This window comes from Montipora capricornis, chromosome 7 (genome assembly GCF_036669925.1).
Source record: "Montipora capricornis isolate CH-2021 chromosome 7, ASM3666992v2, whole genome shotgun sequence".
Lineage (NCBI taxonomy): Eukaryota > Metazoa > Cnidaria > Anthozoa > Scleractinia > Acroporidae > Montipora > Montipora capricornis.
This window is the reverse complement of record NC_090889.1, coordinates 49766231-49786230: the sequence shown is the minus strand read 5'-3', so window position 1 is coordinate 49786230 and position 20000 is coordinate 49766231. Positions and strand designations below refer to the sequence as shown.

The following is a 20000-nucleotide window of genomic DNA, read 5'->3' as shown; positions in this document are numbered from 1 at the left end:
CAAAAGACTTATGTGAAATTATAAAATGAAATTTTCTTGAGTCTGCAGTGCCTGAATATGTAATTTTTAATTTTCGGATATTTGAGAAAAGTCTGTTAATGTTTACAGCGATGCTTCTTTTTGAAGAAAAATTGAGATTATAAACGGGTGTATTTGTTGTTTCTATTGTCAGCCTATGATTGCTTGAAAGGGGATATAATTTATCAGTAATCAAAGTTATAGCTGCGATGTACATATCTGTTGGCATTGCTACATACCCTCCAATGAGTGTAAAAATACATTCAGTAGCAACTGAAGCTCTTGATGTTTCTCCCCATAAATAAGATACAAGATTTGTGTTAAAAAGGTACGACAGATTGACTGCATCCGTGTCATTGACAGGTGATGGTAAACCTGTTATTTTGTTGTTATTCATATCGATTGGTACATGTAGTTGAAATTGATTATTTGCAACCTCATACGCCTTTTCATAATCATAGATCGTGAAATAGAGATTGTTTTTTGCTTCACCTTTTATGCCGTAAATTAGAACATATAAAGGCAATAGACTAGGGCTAAGGTTGTCATACGTACATTGAACATTAACATACAATCTTCTTTGAATTTGTTTAGAAGTACCATCAGGACTCAAATTCAATATACTGCGATAATATTTATAATCAGTATTGACTTTTATTGTGTTATAATTGTCAATGTTCATGTTCAGTCTTTCAAATTGTATGTTGAATCTGTTGAACTCTGTGTCATGTCTACCATCTTTTTCGAAATACGTTTCTATGCATACAGTATAATGGTCACTGAAATCGTCGCGTATCATTTTAAACAAATTGAAATCAAACCTTCCTTTGAACAGACTGGATCCGTCATTTGTTTTTTGAACTTTCATAGTGAATGCCTTCTTGTTCGTTTTATGAGGTGAGTCATTATAGGTAATTAAATTGACATCCTGTATTCCAAAATCTTCTGTAAATTCTCCATCATCCATAGCATACTTTAACACATTTTTTCTGTTTTCGTGTGTGCTTATATGACTCTCCGCTATTTTTTGGTCTGTATATTTGTTGTTTTGGGTACTTATAGTTGAAAAAGCATCATTTACTTGCTTCAAAGTTATGGCATCTTGATTATGTGTGGCGTTTCCGAGATTTATTATTCGTTGATTGTTCATGTCTAGATTAGAAGTCATTGTATTACTGCCGTCTCGTAAAATGACTTGATTTATATCTGGTTTTTTTCCAACCTCGAAATCGACATAAGCTTTGTTAGTCACATCTCTAGTACCAGTTGGTTGTCCGCAATTTATTATTTTATTTAAAGACAGATTCAAATTTCCTGTCATTTCTTGTGAACCATCTCGTAACACAACCTGATTGACATTTGGTTTGGCGGCTAATGCAGTTTCAATGTATCCTTTATTTACAACATCAGTCGAATTTGAACCGTTACCAACCTTTGTAATTTTATTGTCACCAAAGTCAAAATCACCAGTCACAGAAACTGTCCCATCTCTTTTCACATAATCTCCCAATCTCAAGTTTGTGGTATGTGTTTCAAGGTATTGTTTATTGACAGCATCTGAATTTGCTGTAGGATTTGCTAGATTTATTACCTTTTTGTTATTTAAGTTTAAATCTTCGGCCAAAACACTCGCACTTTCAAATTGTTTAGCAACGAATCTTTTACGGACTTCTTGAAGATTTGTAACTTGATCTTCATTTGTTGGTGCTGAAATATTGTAAAATTTTAATCCGTTACAGTCGATGTCTCCGACAGCATTAATTTTCATGAAATTGTCTTCAAAAAATTTATAACTCATGGCGTCTTTGTTGTTTGATCTGGGGTCTTTTAGATCCGTTATTTCAAGGTTTTTCATGTCAATTGGATTTTGCAATTCTATTTTACCATCGTTCGTATTGAGCTCCATATAAAAACTATGCAAATGTAAACTGCTCACAGCATCACTTTGACCATGCCTAGCAGGAGCGATATTCTCAACCCGTCTATTATCCATATTGAGGGCTCCAGTCATTGCATTGCTTCCATCTAATTTCAATGTCTTTGAAACCTCTGAATCAACATAACTCTTAGTGGTTGCATCGGTATTCGCTTGCGGTGAAGCTACATTTCTCAGTTTTTTATTTTGAATATCATAATCACTGTTGTCTGTTAGTTTGAAACCGACACCAGGTAATCCTTTTACTATTTCAATAATTTTGTCATGCGAAACAGTGTCTTCAGGTAATTTACCATTTGAATAACTCATATATAATTGAGTTATACAATTCGTTTATATTTTTTCATCAAAATTCTTCTTTACTTGTTTCTTAGGTTTGTCAATATATATAAAACCGAAAGGGTCTCTAGTTGCTTTCTCGTATAATTTTTTTGAGACATTGTTTTCACGACATATGAGACTTTTTTCATTAGTACTAGGGAAATCATAAATGGCAAAATGTGAGCAGTTTAATCTAATATCTTTTGGTGTCTTATAGTAGCTTTGACTCAAATATATGACACAGCAGTTTTTATGTCTCCCCTGAATAAAATAGTCAACTAATGGCTTTTGGTTTCTATCACATACAAAATCGTCAAATATTACCAATTTCTGGTTTCCACTACCAAGATTGTTTACAGGAATGATTTCATCATTGCTTGCTTCAATAACATCATAACCAGCTTCATCACTCATTGGTTCGAACTCATCCATGAGATCCTGATACTTTGACTGCTCTAAGTTTTTTGCATAAAGGTATATTTTATCAAAGTACAATAAATTGTAAATCATATGCATCAAAAGATTCGTTTTTCCTCCTCCTGAAGGCGAACAAATCAGCATTCGGAAGCATCGATCAGGCATAAAATCATATAATTGTTTAAAATTGGATGTGACTTTATCGTCAGTATCATAATTTGGTATTTTCATTTATATTATATGGGTATATTGTTGCAATAACATGGTGTATAACACGGTGTAAAACGTTATTTTTTATATATGAATTTCCATTTAATGTAACGTAATAATATAACAAAAATGAGTTTACTTAAGTGGAAAGAACTCGCAAAGAGTAAATCTGAATTAGGGGATAAGATCAATTGTGTCCGTAATGCAATTAAAAAGCATGATATTGATCAGCAGACCAGTCAACAGGGATTTTCAAAAGTATTCAAACCAATCACAAGCAAATTAGATGATGTTATTGATAGTAATCAGGCTTTAAGGTTGCCAAGGAAAAAACGACCACTGAAGAAAGGAGAAGTTCCTGATTACGGCATTGATATAGAGGATGAAGTTGAGGACATAGGTTTAGATGATTTATTTGAACAACCTATTTTGCCACAGCAAGAAAAACAACTGGTGCCAAAACCGCCAACATATGAAGAATCTTTACAAGATCTTCTGGAAGGAAAAAAAGAGATTTATGTTGATCCTAAGTACTTTCCTGAAGAACCTGACTATGTTGACTATTTTGAGAGACAGAAAGTGCCGGCTCCTCCTTCTGAATGGTTACAAGAAATAGAACAATTAAACAGGCCAGTTCCAGCACCTAGAACTAAGATTGAGCAAACAGCGAAAGCATTAAAAGGTTACACAAAGTCTTTTGAGATAAATATCAAAAACAACAAAGACCCACTTATGCAACCGCAAAATACAAGAAAGGCTGTTGCTAACCATATTGAAAACATATTAATATCAATGAAAGGGCTCAAGTTTGTTGAAACACTGAGGGTGACATTTGAAAAGGAAACAGGTCATGAGGAAAGAGTCATTAAAACAGCTTATTTCAACAGTCAACCCCAAACAATAACAAATGACACACAAATTGAACTAGCTTTATCTTTATCAAAACAAGAAATCTTAAATAAAATAGCTGTATGGATTTCAGAAGGATCTGGTTGGACTGTTCAATCTGTTGACAATCATTATCTTAATGTGGTAAAATACGAACCAATGAAAGGATCATCATACATTAAACTACCACATGAACTCAGAAACAGTTCTCAAAGTTTAATAAACATAAAAAACAGTGACAATGAATGTTTTAGATGGTGTCATATTCGACATCTTAATCCTCAAGACAGAAATCCTCAAAGAATAAAAAAATCAGATAAAGCATTCATTGTAAACTTAAATTATTCAGGAATTGAATTCCCAGTAACCACAAAGCAGGACAATAAAATAGAAAAACATAATGAGATCAACATCAATGTATTTGGTTATGAAGAAAAACAAAAATATCCCATTTATGTATCAAAAGAAAAGTATGAAGATTGTATGAATCTGCTTCTTATAACAGAAAATGAAAACAAGCACTATGTATTAATCAAAGATTTCAACAAGTTTAGGTACAATCAAACAAAGCACAAAGAGAAGAAACATTTTTGCATGCATTGTCATCAGTGTTTCAGTTCTGAAAGAGTATTGACTGATCATAAAGAAAACTGTATCCAAGTGAATGGCACACAAGCGATTAAAATGCCAACAAAAGATGATAACATACTAAAATTCAATAATTTCCATAAACAACTACCAGTTCCATTTGTAATATATGCAGACTTCGAAGCCATAACTGACAAAATACATGGATGTCAACCCAATGATGACAAATCATTTACTGAAGCTTATCAAAAGCATACAGACTGTGGTTATGGATACAAGGTTGTTTGTTGTTATAATGACAAATACACGAAACCAGTACAAATTTACAGAGGTGAAAAAGCTGTTTACAAATTTATGGAAGCTATGCTGGAGGAAGTCAAATATTGTAAAAAGGTCGTGAAAAAATATTTCAATAAACATTGAGAATGACTAAAGATGATGAAGAAAAATTCCAAAAAGCTGATAAATGCCATATATGTGAGAAAGAATACAATAAAACTGATGGAAGAGTAAGAGATCACTGCCATGTGACTGGTCAGTACAGAGGATCCGCTCATCAAGATTGTAATCTTAACTTCAGAATAACTGAGAAAATACCAGTTATATTTCACAATCTCCGTGGGTATGACAGTCATTTTATAATGCAAGAGACTGGTGAAATAGTCAAAGAGCATAAATATACAAATAAGAAAGGTGAAAGTGTGAAATGAATATCAATGCCATACCAAACAACATGGAGAAATACATGGCTTTCATGCTTGGTAATCGTCTAACCTTTATTGACAGTTTCCAATTCATGAGCTCAAGTCTTGATAAACTGGTGAGCAACCTACCAAAAGAAGCATTAATATATACTTCTCAAAAATTCAAAGGTAAAGAGCTTGATTTAATGTCTCAAAAAGGAGTATATCCATACGACTTCATGGATAGCTTTGATAAATTCGATGAAAAGCTACCATCAAAAAAAAATTTTTACAGTATATTGAATGATGAGGATATAACAGATAATCAATACAAACATGCTCAAAATGTATGGAACACTTTTAATCTGAAAAATATGGGTGAGTACCATGACTTATATCTTAAATCTGACATACTTCTGTTAGCAGATGTCTTTGAAAACTTTAGAAAGACCTGTCTGCAATACTATAAACTAGACCCCTGTCATTATTTCACGTCTCCAGGGCTTTCATGGGATGCTATGTTAAAGATGACTGACATAAAATTGGAGGTTATGACTGATATTGATATGTTTCAATTCATTGAAAAGGGTATGAGAGGAGGTGTTTCTTACATTTGCAACCGATATGGAAAAGCAAATAACAAGTACATGAAAACATATGATGAAAAGGCGCCCTCAAAGTATATAATGTATCTTGATGCTAACAATCTGTATGGTTGGGCAATGAGTCAATACCTTCCAACTGGTGGTTTTAAATGGATGACAGAAAAACAAAAAGACAATTTAGACTTAGCCAAATATAAAGAAGACAGCAAGAAAGGTTTAATACTAGAAGTAGACCTAGCATATCCAAAAGAACTACATGATTTGCATAATGACTACCCACTAGCACCTGAAAAAATAAAAGTTAACAAAGATATGCTTTCTAATTATTGTCAAGAAATAGCCAATAAATTCAATGTATCAACTGGTTTAGTTCATAAACTTATACCTACATTAAACAATAAAGAAAAGTATGTTCTTCATTACAGAAACCTACAATTGTACACTGATCTTGGTTTGAAAATAACTAAAGTCCATCGAATACTAGAGTTCAATCAGTCCGCATGGTTAAAGCAATATATTGACTTTAATACTGAGAAAAGAACTAATGCTAAAAATGCTTTTGAGAAAGATTTCTTCAAACTAATGAATAACAGCGTCTTCGGTAAAACGATGGAAAACATTAGAAAAAGAGTAGATGTTAGATTAGTGACTGATGAAAACAAACTATTAAAAATGGCTGCTAAACCAACATATGTTAGCAGCAAGATCTTTAATGAAAATCTAGTGGCAGTGCATAAAATCAAAGAAACACTAACCCTAAACAGGCCGGCATATGTGGGTATGTGTATCCTAGATCTTAGTAAGACACTAATGTATGATTTTCATTATAACTATATAAAACAAGAATTTGACAGCAGAGCAAAATTATTATTCACAGACACAGACAGCTTGACCTATGAAATTGAAACCGAAGATGTCTATAAAGATTTCTGGAATGATAAAGACAAATTCGATAACAGTGATTATCCGCAAGATTCACAATATTTCAACACGACAAATAAAAAAGTAATCGGTAAATTCAAAGATGAAGCGGCAGGCATACCGATAACCGAATTCGTCGGATTAAGATCGAAAATGTATTCATATATGAAAGACAATGACAAAGGCGGAAAGACAGCAAAGGGAATCAAGAAGAATATCATCAAAAAGAACATCACTCATAACGTACTGTTTAATAATGAACAAATGCATCACACAATGAAAACAATCAGAAGCAACTTACATCAACTTGGAAGCTATGAGTTGAATAAAGTGTCATTATCTTGCTTCGATGACAAGCGGTACATTCACAATAATAGTGTGACAAGTTATGCATACGGTCACTATAAAATCTAAAAAGTTGACTGCTGACGTCACGGCACAGCAGTGCCGGTCTACATACAAGTACCGCAAGCACAATCTGAATGATAAAGTTTACTCATAAAGTTTACTCATAAAGTTAACTAAAATGTCACGCTACGGTGATTGTTTCCGTTTCATTTACTTATGCAAATATTTAAAAACACTTCATGAATTCAACTTCACAAAATAATTTCACAAATTTGAAAAGTTTCACTGAAATATTTCACAATTGTGAAGTAAAAATGTGAAGCTTGTGGTTGGTTAAAAATCATGGGGGAACCCCCTTTCTTTATTTCCGAGAATGTCATGCTTTGTGATTTTTCTAAGAAAGTCACGCATTTTAAATAACATATAGATTTTCAAAAATATGAGATCATAAATACGAGATCAATAATTGGTAGCCGAAAATACGAGATCAAAAGTTGGAAGCCATTAAATGGAAAGTAGTATGGAGTTGGGTTGGTACGAGAACATTTTTGCAAAAATGTGCTCGTACCCCCAACTCCTATACTACTGGACTTGTATGGGGAAAATTTGAAGGCAAAAATAGGAATTATCAATTAAATTTCCTCACCTGAGTCTCTGTTCCATCGGTTTCTCTCAAATTCAGGTGAGGAAATTTTATTGAAAAATCATTCCTAATTTTGCCTTCAAATTTGAAACAGTTTTTCCCCATACAAATCCTTATCATTTTGCCATGCACGTGACACACATCACTGTTTATGTTACAAAGGTCAACCAAGAGAAAATGAGGGGACAGAGAGGGAGGCTCCCGGTCCAGCCCTTAGGATATGTCATGTCCACGAAAGTTATTTTTAGACGAGCGGAAGTCTTCCGAGACGGCCGCATGCTGGCATATCTCGGTCCGATGCTTGAAAGAAAATAAATATTCATCAGCCTTCCATGTGCGCCGTCATTTTCTCTTTTCACTAAGAACCTACGAGCGATGCAAGACTGCATGCGGACGTCTCGGAAGACAGACTTTCGCTAGAACAAAGACTTCTGATCGTCTAAAAATAACTTTCGTGGACATGACATATCCCGGCCAACGCCCTGAGCCTCCGTCTCTGTCCCCTCATTTTCTCTTGGGTCAACACAAATCGTGAGCTTGGGCTACCTGTGGAAACACGTCAAAGGAACCCAGTCACGAGGAATTAGCAATTTGTAAATATTGCACAGAAAATCATCTTTTCTGCGTATTCCTTAATCAAATAATCACCTTATAGGCTGTTAGCCAAAATTATCTTCAAAACTTGAGGGAAGATATAATTTCCTGACAAACCACGACACCTACATGTAGTCAAACCAAGTCACGAATCAAAATATCTTCATTCAGGGCTGGAAGTATGAATCCATGGTTTCTATTAATTGCCAGGGATTAACACAAAATTTGAAAAATTCACATGCAGGTCATTGTTTTGCAAATTTAAACCTGTTGTTTGTCATTGCCGTTGTGGTTCCTTAAACTTCCTCATGAAGAGCTAGAAGAGCAAACTCTGGAGCGTCTTCTGGTGCTTCCCGTGTTGAAGGAGGCCGTACTGTTCGCTCCATGCTCATCCAACTGCTTCTTGGGGTTCTTTTCCTGATGATTTTTCGAGGCGGACCATTAAAGTATTCACTTCAACACTGCGCCAAGGAAGTGGCCGTACACACAATTTTTTCTTCTTTGGTACATCCTGGTCTGAACCGGAAGTATCACCTGCATCTTGTGAATCCGGTTCAGACAAGGATTCCTCAGATGACATGTAATCAGCTGTTAAGACACTTCTGAATTTTTCCTTATCAGCCTCATTTATGCTTGTTGACTCCCTCAGAGCCTTCTTGCGGTTTGTACGTTTCTAAAGAAAGAACAAAGAGAATACATTAACAATCAACACAAGAGTAACCTATGGTACAAAGTTGTAGCAATAATCTTACAGCTCAAACCAAACATGAACTAATGAGGCTCTGAATAATTGGTGATACATTGTACATGTATTCACGTACATAAACGTTTTGTGCGCTTGATACTTACCATGTTCTTTCGACTTCTCTTCCACTGCTCCTTGAGGAATTCATTTTGTTTATTGTTTGCAACAACTTTGTGTTGCCGTTTCTTTGTCTTAAAGTGAACCCGCATTGCAGCTAAATGAAAAAAAAAAAGAAACTGATGTTAAATACAGTACACTAAAAAATTAAACTCACATGGACAACATTGTTATTTCCAGCTTTTAACTCTTTTCTGACAGACTAAATTCAAGCATGTTTGGTTAAAATTGTACAAAAAATTAATATTTATTACACATCCGTCCCTAAATCAACATCAACACTAACTCGGATATGATATGCCAAGCCGAGAAAAATTTTCATAGTGCCCAGTCATAGCAAGAAAATCTTCCCACTCAGTAGCCAATCATCAAATAAAAAGCAAAATATACTATCTGGTAAGTACTTCATGTAAGAAAAGTTCCCCCATTGCAACTGCTGATCAGTTGCACTGGTATATTATTTTACCACGCTGGGTGGCTTTCTTTTATACAGTCATACACTTGAACTGTCTGATTCTGGAAAAAAACCTAAAAAAGTTCTCATCGAATAGTCAATAGACATTTAGATCAACTGTGATGTGTGTAGATTGTAAAAAGCTCATTAAACTGTCAACAAAACAAGTTACTTTCATAATTCTGGATATTTAGTTTTGGAGAATTTTTTTGTACAAGTTTGACCTCCTACTGTACTCATGCATAGCTTACAGGGGTTAATTCATTAGCATTTTACAGTTTTTGACCAATTCTGTGGTAAGATTTTAACATTGAAATGTTACTAAATAAAGCAAACGATGAGTACACACAGCAGGGCTTTAAATACACAAAATATTCTAAATAAAACACAACTAACTTAGAACATACTCTTGACAGTGTTTGTAGGTGTCTCAGGGTCTGTACTACGGACACCATTAAGAAGTTCATCGTTGACAGTTTTGTTAATTGGATCAGCAAAGCTGAAAATAACAAAGGACAATAATATTACAATTTTAAGTTACTGTCTGTTTATAAACACAATATTATACACTTTTGATCCAGTTTTGTCTATGTTAAAGCTTATCACAAGCACTATCCTACACTGTATGTTAGATCTCAAAATTAACATGTACAATGTTAAGTAAAACTGCTGAATTATTCTTGTGAAAACTACTGCCCACAAATTGGTTGAATAGTACACTGTATTAATTGAGGTCACTCAGCATGGTCCATAAAGTTCAAAGATCGGGCAAAGGCCATCACAATATGCACCAATTAATTCAATTTGGCTCACAATATGCACCAAATTAAGATCTCACAATTAAAATGTTTACAGTGTAAATAAAACTGCTGAATTATTTTCGTGAAAACTACTGCTTGCAATTTGGTTCAAGAATATTAATTGTGGTCACTCCGCATGGTCCATAAAGTTTAAAAATCGGGCAAAGGCCATCACTCACAATATGCACCAAATTAAGATCTCACAATTAAAATGTTTACAGTGTAAATAAAACTGCTGAATTATTTTCGTGAAAACTACTGCTTGCAATTTGGTTCAAGAATATTAATTGTGGTCACTCCGCATGGTCCATAAAGTTTAAAAATCGGGCAAAGGCCATCACTCACAATATGCACCAAATTAAGATCTCACAATTAAAATGTTTACAGTGTAAATAAAACTGCTGAATTATTTTCGTGAAAACTACTGCTTGCAATTTGGTTCAAGAATATTAATTGTGGTCACTCCGCATGGTCCATAAAGTTTAAAGATCGGGCAAAGGCCATCACTCACAATATGCACCAAATTAAGATCTCACAATTAAAATGTTTACAGTGTAAATAAAACTGCTGAATTATTTTCGTGAAAACTACTGCTTGCTATTTGGTTCAAGAATATTAATTGTGGTCACTCAGCATGGTCCATAAAGTTTAAAGATCGGGCAAAGGCCATCACTCACAATATGCACCAAATTAAAATCTCACAATATTTAAATGGTTAAGTAAAACTGCTGAATTATTTTCATGAAAACTACTGCCTGCAATTTGGTTCCATGATATTTTAAGTAAAATAATTTGTGTTTACTCAGCTTGAAGGTCAGGCAAATGTCATCTCTCACAAGATAAACAAAATTAACAGCATTACACATTACAAAAAACAACATTTGATAGAAATTTGCTTGTTTATGTATCATGTACCTTTTAGAAACATCCCATGCAAGTTTTTCACCATCTGCCCCTGTCAAGCTTTTGTACACCTGCCTCACATTGGCCTGAAACAGACATAAAACACTTAAAATACACAAGGCAATAATACAAACACTGTTTACGGTAATTGTGTTACACACACTTTTGCAGTCGCCTTTGCATACTTATTACTACAATTCAAAAACAATGTCGTTTACAATGTTAACAGTGGAACACTGTTATTAAAAGAGCACTGTCATGGAGGTTTTGCTGTTTTCAGCTCCATTTGTCGCTTAAATAAATACCTGGTACCTTAGTCGTCCCCGAATTGGACTAACTGGAACATATCAAATGAATGATGGCTCTGAGAGCAAACCATAATGAATTTTTGCCAATATTTTCAAGGAATGGCTCTAAACTGGCTAGTTTTTTTCAAATTTCAATCCATTTCCATCGTAGGTGATAGGCGGCATTAAACGGTTTCAGTGTAGTGATATAGTCCTAGGCAACAAAACTACACCATTATTTTGGGGTTCCATTGATGCAGGAATATATTTCAGAAATTTAAAATGACGCCAAAATACCGTGACAGTGCCCCTTTAAATATCACCACCACTCGCTCAAGTCCATGAAAACTTCGCCGCTTTAACAGCGTGTGCTATTGCTAGATACAAAAAATAACTGCACAAGCTTTCCTTCAGGGCGAAAGAAAGTAGTAATTAGGGGGTGGTACCGTCAAAATTACAAACTGACTTACTGTTAGTTCTTTCGACAGGCGTTTTGGTGGGGGTGGTGCTGTATTTTCCCGCTCTTTTGTAAGTTCCTCCAACACGCGATGCTCCATCCGATTATTAAAATCCTCCTGGCTTTGACGCTGGCTTTCAAAAAAGGCTTCTAGTTTGGCTACAAGGTCGCCAGTTTCGGCACTGTCCTGCATCGAAGACAGATTTAATTGCTCCAAGCAACAATTTGCGTTATTGCGCCCTGGAGCTCTCGGTATTATAGCGACTGGTGTGGAATTCGAAGAGCTTGTACTGGTGCTAGGAGGAGTAGTTATAGTTTATGTCGATTCTGCATCCCTATCTATATCGCGGCGATTCTCATGTGGCGTTCCAGTAGTAGATGATGTGGATGCTCTGTCTATTTCTCGCTCTTCATGATCACTCTCCGCCAAGGAATGCGAGGAATAAAAGCGGCCTACAGCTCGTTCTGTATTACTTGATTGGCTCCTGGACGTCTGATTTGATTTGGGATTCTGCTTGTGATGCCTACTAGGCTTATTTGGCGGAAGTCGCCCCATTTTCAATGTATTAAACGTACATAACTGAAGTTGACTTGCGAACAACGAGGCGAACGAGAGAAAGGACAAACTTGTGACCCGCGTGAATTCAAACAGCGCCTCACAATCTTTTTATCTGTCAACACTGTCAGTTTGGACCAATGCAAAGTCAAACCTTTTTCCAACATGGCCTTCCATTGGCTATTTATTAGTTATCTGTTCATTGTTTAATTTGCAAGATCAACCGCTGATGAATTGAATCCAAGGCTCAATTTGGAGAGATCAGATTTCATTTCAACATGGCTCCAACTAAGTGGCGGTTTTGCCCACATTGTAGAGAGAATGTGTCTGTTAGAACGTATCAAAGGCATTTTGATATCTATTTCAATACAGAAGAAGGTGAATGGCGTCAAAAGGAGTCTTCAGACGAAGACGATTGCTTAATGCAAACAGATTCACGGTCTGATATGTTTGAAAGAAGTGAGCCAGAAGAGAATGTGGACACCGGCACGGACGAAGATGTCAACAGCGAGGCACATACATGTACACAGACGGGATCGACACAAGGTAAGAGCTGAGTGGCCCTTTATGTTTCTTTTGTTACCCCTACTTGTCAAGTCAATCCGTCTTGTTTATTAAAATAGCGACCAAGAGAAACAACAACATGATTTTAAACGCAAATTTTCTTATTTCTACACATTTTACACGAGTTAAAAATTTTTACTCTAAGCATCATTGAATTCCTAAGTCAAATGCCGGTGATTCAACTTTTTTTTCCTCCAAAAACAGGCCTGGTTGACATGCAACATGAGCAGATGCACTGACTTGTTGTTAATTAGTGTCTTTTATTCTAATAATAGGTACTAAGCCTTTGCATTTGAGTATGTTGCTTGTGCTCATGCTTGCATACATGTAGTTTGTGTACACCAGCCTTTAAGGTCAGAACACACTAGACAACAAGTCGCTGCAACAGGTCTCTGTGAGAAATGGCTCTGTGAGTACACACGCTGCGACAGTGCTACAATGTACTTTTACTCATCGATTTTCGTAAAAATACCCCAAGTCACACAAAGCGACTTGTTGCTGAGACCTGTCCCTGCGTCATGCCGCAAGGACTTGTCGCCTTGTGCCTTGTGTGACCCTCTATATGATTTAAGGGACAAAGGTGATAGCATGCTCACAACATGCTTCGACTTGAAAACAAAAGAAACTGGCCATAACATGCATGCTGAGCATGCTATATAGCTAGAGCACACTTAAATGAGCTTATACGTTTGTTTTATATAACACACATGAGTGTGAGCAGGCAAACACAAAAAGTGTGTTAACCTTGGAAACACAAAACCTAGCATGCGAGAGGACACAGCACACTAGTGTGTTAGTGTGCACCACGCATGTTAACTCAACCGAAACTAAACCGAAGCTTTAATTATCAACTTCCTAATCAGAAGAACAAAGCTGAAACATTTGGCCACAAACAAGTTTCGAGGATTTAAATCAGACTCTTCAATTACTTTTTTAATGAGGAGGAGGTCACAATTTTAGCTACATTTCATTTTATTGTAGAGTGCTATTCTGTGTCAACTTGCATGCTAAGCATGACATCGATCATGCTCAACCAAAACAAAAAGTAGTGTGTCGTTCATTGTTTTAAACATCATATATGCGCATAAAGTGTGTCTTTGGAAATGCTAAGCATGTTGTGTCAGCCTTTGTTACTGAAATCATATGGAGGGTCACATATACAGTTGAAGCTTAAGTTTTCATCTGTGATGTGACACTTTTTCACAAAGCAACTTTGGTAAATTGTTTGTTTGTAACATTGATTTTATCCTTTTCGCGAACTGTGTATTTACAGTTGTATGATCCTGTAAAATTAATAACAAGAAACCACTTGTTCTTAGGCAGTGTTTCAAAAGAGTCAATGCATCATCTATTTTTTTAATTGAATAGCCAGGTAACACACCATAATAATAATAATAATAATCACTTTATTTAAGTTTCAAAGTTATTTTGGCAAGCACAAGTGCTCTACTAATTGCAAGACTGCAAATCAAATTAAAGGAAATCAAATTAACCAAATAATATGTTTGTCCTCGATGAGAGGGAAAAACCTCTCTGAGCAGAGTACAGAACCAGGAAACTCAACCCACATATGACATGGAGTCTGGGAATCGATCCTGGGCCACATTGGTGGAAGGCGAGTACTCTCATCACTGCACCAGCCTTGCTCCCCTAACCAACCCCCCCAAGGTTCAAGTGGATTGTACATACATAACACAAATGCACAAGTTATACATGTATTAAAGTCTGGATAAATAGTGATAAATATGTTATTGCTCATTACATGTACTTGTGACCAACAGATACCGGAGGTGTTTTCATTAAGAATCTTGAAGAAGAAGATCGGCGTTTACTGAATGATAGTGATTCAGATTCGGGTGATTTTATGTATCATGAAAAGATGAGACCAGAAGTTCTGCAAGAATTTTGGGACATTACAGATGAAGATGTCAATGAAGACTTCCCTCAAGGCCAGAGTAAACTACCTTCAGTTGATGTTTCTGAAACATCTAGAGTGAGCAGAAGTGCAAAAGTTATTGTTCGTTGGATGCTTATATTCCTGTGTCTTTGGTCATCATTCTGCTCTCTGTCAGACAATGCATTTGAGGTGCTCCTTGCATTTTTACGGGCAGTATTTGATTCCATGGGAACTATTTTTCCATTAGTGGCAAGTTTTGCTGTTTTGTTTCCAAGGTCAGTCCATTTGCTTCGCAAACAACTTGGAGTTGATCAAGACAAGTTTATAAAGTATGTTGTGTGCCCTAAGTGTAACAGTTTATACAACTTTGATGATTGCTACGAGACACGTCACAGAACAAAGGTTTCAAAGACATGCTCTTTCATCCAGTTTCCACACCATCGACAATGTTTTCGCAGAACTGCCTGTGGGGAGCCACTTCTGAAAGAGGTTTCATTGAAGTCTGATGAAACAAAACTTTACCCATTTAAAGTGTACTGCTATAATAGTATCACTGAAAATCTAAAGTGCTTTGCTTTAAAATGTGAATTATGGAGAAGTAGGGATATTCCAGAAGGATATCTGGCAGACATATTTGATGGATGCATCTGGAAGGACTGGCAGTATGCCTATGGAAAACCTTTTTTGCAGCACCCAGAAATTATGCTTTTATGTTGAATGTTGATTGGTTCCAGCCATTCAAGCACTCTCTATACAGTGTTGGGGTATTGTACATGGTACTGATGAATCTGCCAAGGACTGAAAGGTTCAAGCCAGAGAATGTGTTTTTGGTAGGGGTCATTCCTGGACCACATGAACCCAAACTGAACATCAACACTTATTTGAAGCCCCTTGTTGCTGAGTTGAATGCCTTGTGGGAAAATGGCTTAAGTTTTAAAGCACACGAGTCTTCTTCAGCACAGACATTCCGTGCAGCACTTCTTTGTGTGGGCTGTGATGTCCCAGCAGCTCGGAAGGTTTGTGGTTTCACAGGCCATGCCTCTAACAGTGGCTGTTCCAAGTGTAAAAAGTTTTTTCCAGGAACAGTGAGTACAAAGATAGATTTTTCTGGATTTGATCCCTCCCCTCCAAGAAGTAACCATGAGCACCGACAGCAAGCGCAAGATATTCTAAACCAGACCTCTGCAGGTGATTGCTCAGACTTGGAGCAGAAGTATGGCACTAGGTATAGTGAATTGATGCAGCTGCCGTACTTCGACTGTGTGCGGTATCATGTTATCGATCCTATGCACAACTTGTTCACAGATACAGCAAAGCACATCATGAGGAACATTTCGCTTGATTCTGATAGGCCATTACTAGAAAAGAACGACCTCATTCAAATGCAGGAAAAGTTAGACAGGATTAAAGTCCCAGCCACCATTGGAAGAATGCCAAAGAAAATAAGAAACAGTTACGGAGGCTTTACTGCTGACCAGTGGAAGTCATTCACTGTTCTATTTTCTGTATATGCACTTTGGAACATTTTACCCAAGCCTGACTTGGAATTGTGGTGTGATTTTGTCTTGGCTTGCACATACTTATGCTCAACTGTTTTAACAGAAGCCAAAGCAATGCTAACTCATTCACACCTACTAAAGTTTTGCAAGCGTTTCGAAGAGTTGTATGGAAAGGACAAAGTTACACCAAATATGCATTTGCACACTCATCTTCTTAATTGTGTCCTGGATTATGGACCAGTATATGCATTTTGGCTGTTCAGCTTTGAACGTTACAACGGTATCCTTGGAGACTTTGGCACAAATCAACGGGCAGTTGAAATACAGCTAATGAGGAAATTTACTGCAAATCAATTTATGAAAGACATTCCACTTCCAACTGCTTTTGAAGAAAGTTTTAAGCCACTGCTAACAAGACTGGCCTCTAAACAGTCAGGAAGTCTGACAGACCATTCATCAGCTGAACAGGCTTGCACCTTTTCACAAGTTATTCGTGCTAGTTGCCTCTTCATTGGTCCAGTGCGAAAAGGTCATGAATGGTCCTGTGCTGATTCTCTGTACAAATGCTGTGGATCTTCCTTTAGAGATAATTTAGATGCTGGTAGCCTTTTTCATCTAAAGAAATGCTACAGTGCGATTTTCAATGGAGCAGAAGAAGATTCGGTAACACCTTACTTTGAAAGGTTTACGGCTTGCATATTTAATGGCGACTTGCTGGGATCTTGCAAGTCTAGAAGTGACAGATCTACATTTATCTTAGCGAGATGGTGTAAACTTGGGGGAACAGTTGACAGCTCTGGAGGTGATTTGAGGCCTGGAGTTGTTGATGTTTTTATGAAGCAAAATGCGAAAGTAAGTGGGCAGTATGTGCCATGCATACTTGCATCAGTGCGTTGGTTTCAAGCACATCCCTCCCGACACTCCTTAGGAGCTCCAGTTGAAGTCTGGAGCAAGGATCTTTTTGAACCAGAAGGAGATGCAAGCTTCATACCTGTTCAAAGAATCTATGGAAAATTCACCCCAGCACTTGAGATTGTTGAGGAAGAAAATGTTCTTGTTGTTTGCCCCCTTCCACGCAAGCTGCAATGTTAGTGGGGTATTCTTAAATTTGAAAGGACTTGGGATTTCCAAAGTTTAGTGTACTATACAATGCCTAGGAAAACTAAAAATCAATAATAACCTTTACCATCTCTTAATGTGAATGCATTTTGGGCCTTGCTCTTGACAGGAAATCATGCCTCAACTTGAAAGGAGGTTTATTTTGACATCTACATCTAATATTTAACAGCACATTCAACAACATGACCTGAAGGTTGTAGAGTGCTAGGTTCTCAAGGAAATTTTGAAAAACTAAAGATAAGCTAGCCAAAAAACAAAGTGCAATGGTTTCCTATCAACTCAATGGCCACAGATAAAATCCAGCTTACAGTGTATTTGCATGAAAAATAGCTTTAAAAAGTCAGTTAGGCTGATTGTGCACTCAGCCCTTCATTTCAGCATGCGAAAAGGGAAATTTCCAATGAATGGTATTAACCCTTTATCCCCTAAGAGTGACCAGCATCTATTTTCTCCTTTTAATATCACTGCTTAATCAAACACAAGGGTTATGAGAATATAGAAAAAGATCACCAAGTTATAGATGTCTTGATTGTTAAACATTCTCATCATCAGAATAATAGAAAAATTAATGTATGGAGAACATGTAGAGAATATGCATGCTGATCTCAGGGTTGAAAGGCTTGAACTTTTAAATTTATTACATGTACGCAAATCACACTGGGGTTCTTATTCAAGTACTGGGTAATTGCAGTATTGCAGTACATGTAGTTAATTTCATCAAAGTGCAAACATTCAAGAAGGAAAAACCTATCCTAAACATTTTAAATCAGCAAAAGCCTGTTTTCCATAGCTTGGATATTTCCGGTATTTAAACAAGACGACTATGGAGCAAATTTCAAGTTACTACTCTGAATTTAATAAATTTGTATTACAATGTGGTTTCTACACAAATCATATAATTTATATTAAACATATCAAAGGTGTTCAGATTTGTAGCAGGTAAAGCAACACAAACAATGTCTGTAAACTTCTAATAAACAGTTAACGTTCTAATGTTCAGACTGCTAAATTATACAATTTAAATCTAGTATTTCCTCATGTACTATAAAGGTACAGTGTGGATGTTGACCAATTTCCTTGTGCTGTAACAGCATAAAGTGTAGCTGTCATGTTCCTGAAAAAGACATCATCTTCATCAGTACAGTCAAGGTTTTCATTAAGAATTCTAGCAGTAGGAGAATAGCTTTAAGTAAGAGGAGAATTTCATGCATTATAAAAGAGCAAATCTCTCTCAGGGAATGACTAAAATGTAGCCGGCCACTTAAGAGTAGTAGCCGGAGAATTCTCTGATCTTCGATGCCTAATGAACACCCTGACAATTAACAATGGCGCCACAGGGCACAAGAGCCATAAAGTAAATACTGTACAGTTGTTTCAAAACAAGTCCGGCTATGTGATTACATGTCGCTGGTTACTCTGGTCATAGCAATCAGCTCGGGCCTTGCAGCCCCTCACTTCTCACAGCCCCCTTCATTTCCAGAGTCTGATGCCTACTTCAAAACATTTTAAGCCCCTGCTGTTAAGTTAGTTATGAAAGTAGAATATTGAGAACTACTGGACATTGCATTAACCCTTTGAGCCCGAATAGTGATCAGCGTCAAATTTCTCCTTGTCATCTCACTATTTAATCAATCAGGGAGATTGTGAGGATTAACAATATTATCGCCCAACATGAATTTCCTTCATATTTTAAGAACTTTTCCTCACTAGTGCTATAATAAATGTATGGGAACAAGGAAGAAAAATTACCCTTTTGATACTGGGGATTAAAGGGTTAAAATCATTAAAGTCACTAAATTCAACTGGATTTACTACAAATTATAATTTATGGTAAGAGATATTTTCCAAGGTTAAACAAGGTCACCTTTAACGGGGTGGCATATAACTACCAAACTGTTGTTACGGAAGGTTTCTAACAACCATATTTTGAAACTAAAAGCTTCTAAAGAAAATCTTATTTACTCTTTGTAGTTCCTCTTACCAGTTCACTGATGTCCAAGTGGGTTTTTTAATAGTCTTTGTAACTTTTTTTTATTTTCAAAATAATTTATGAAAGATGAATACAGATGGTCCTTCATTGGATTGAATTGAAGTTCAGGTGGCAAATCACCAAGAGTGCGATATTTCGATAAAGAATAAGATGCAGCGTTGTGGCATCTTTCTTGAGATTCTTCAGCTGTTCCAGGCTCTTTTTCATTTGAACTGCAATGATCCTCTGCTTGACACTGCTCTAAACTTGGCTCTTGATCATTTTTCCTCTTTTTTAGAGCTTTATGTCTTCTTTTCAGGTAGTTATGCCTTGATTCTTTCTTGTGCTTTCCCATCTATTTAATGAAACCTACCATTAGTAATGTTCATGCTATTTTTTTATAGAATACCTGGCTATTGACAGCCCTGGAAACCCAGGGCTAGAGAGTAGGGAAGAGCTTC

General features: G+C 36.3%; 1 protein-coding gene and 2 pseudogenes across 1 annotated transcript; 2 read left to right on the top strand and 1 right to left on the bottom strand.

Annotated features, from left to right (window-relative positions):
* Window positions 1-5084: 5084 nt before the first annotated feature.
* On the top strand, window positions 5085-7001 carry LOC138056242 (uncharacterized). The gene is made up of 2 exons (XM_068902038.1): window positions 5085-6267; window positions 6544-7001. The coding sequence occupies exons 1-2, from the start codon at window positions 5085-5087 to the stop codon at window positions 6999-7001; spliced, it is 1641 nt and encodes a 546-aa protein (XP_068758139.1).
* Window positions 7002-8468: 1467 nt separating this feature from the next.
* On the bottom strand, window positions 8469-14632 carry LOC138056240 (uncharacterized; annotated as a pseudogene).
* On the top strand, window positions 14631-17894 carry LOC138056239 (uncharacterized; annotated as a pseudogene).
* Window positions 17895-20000: the final 2106 nt, after the last annotated feature.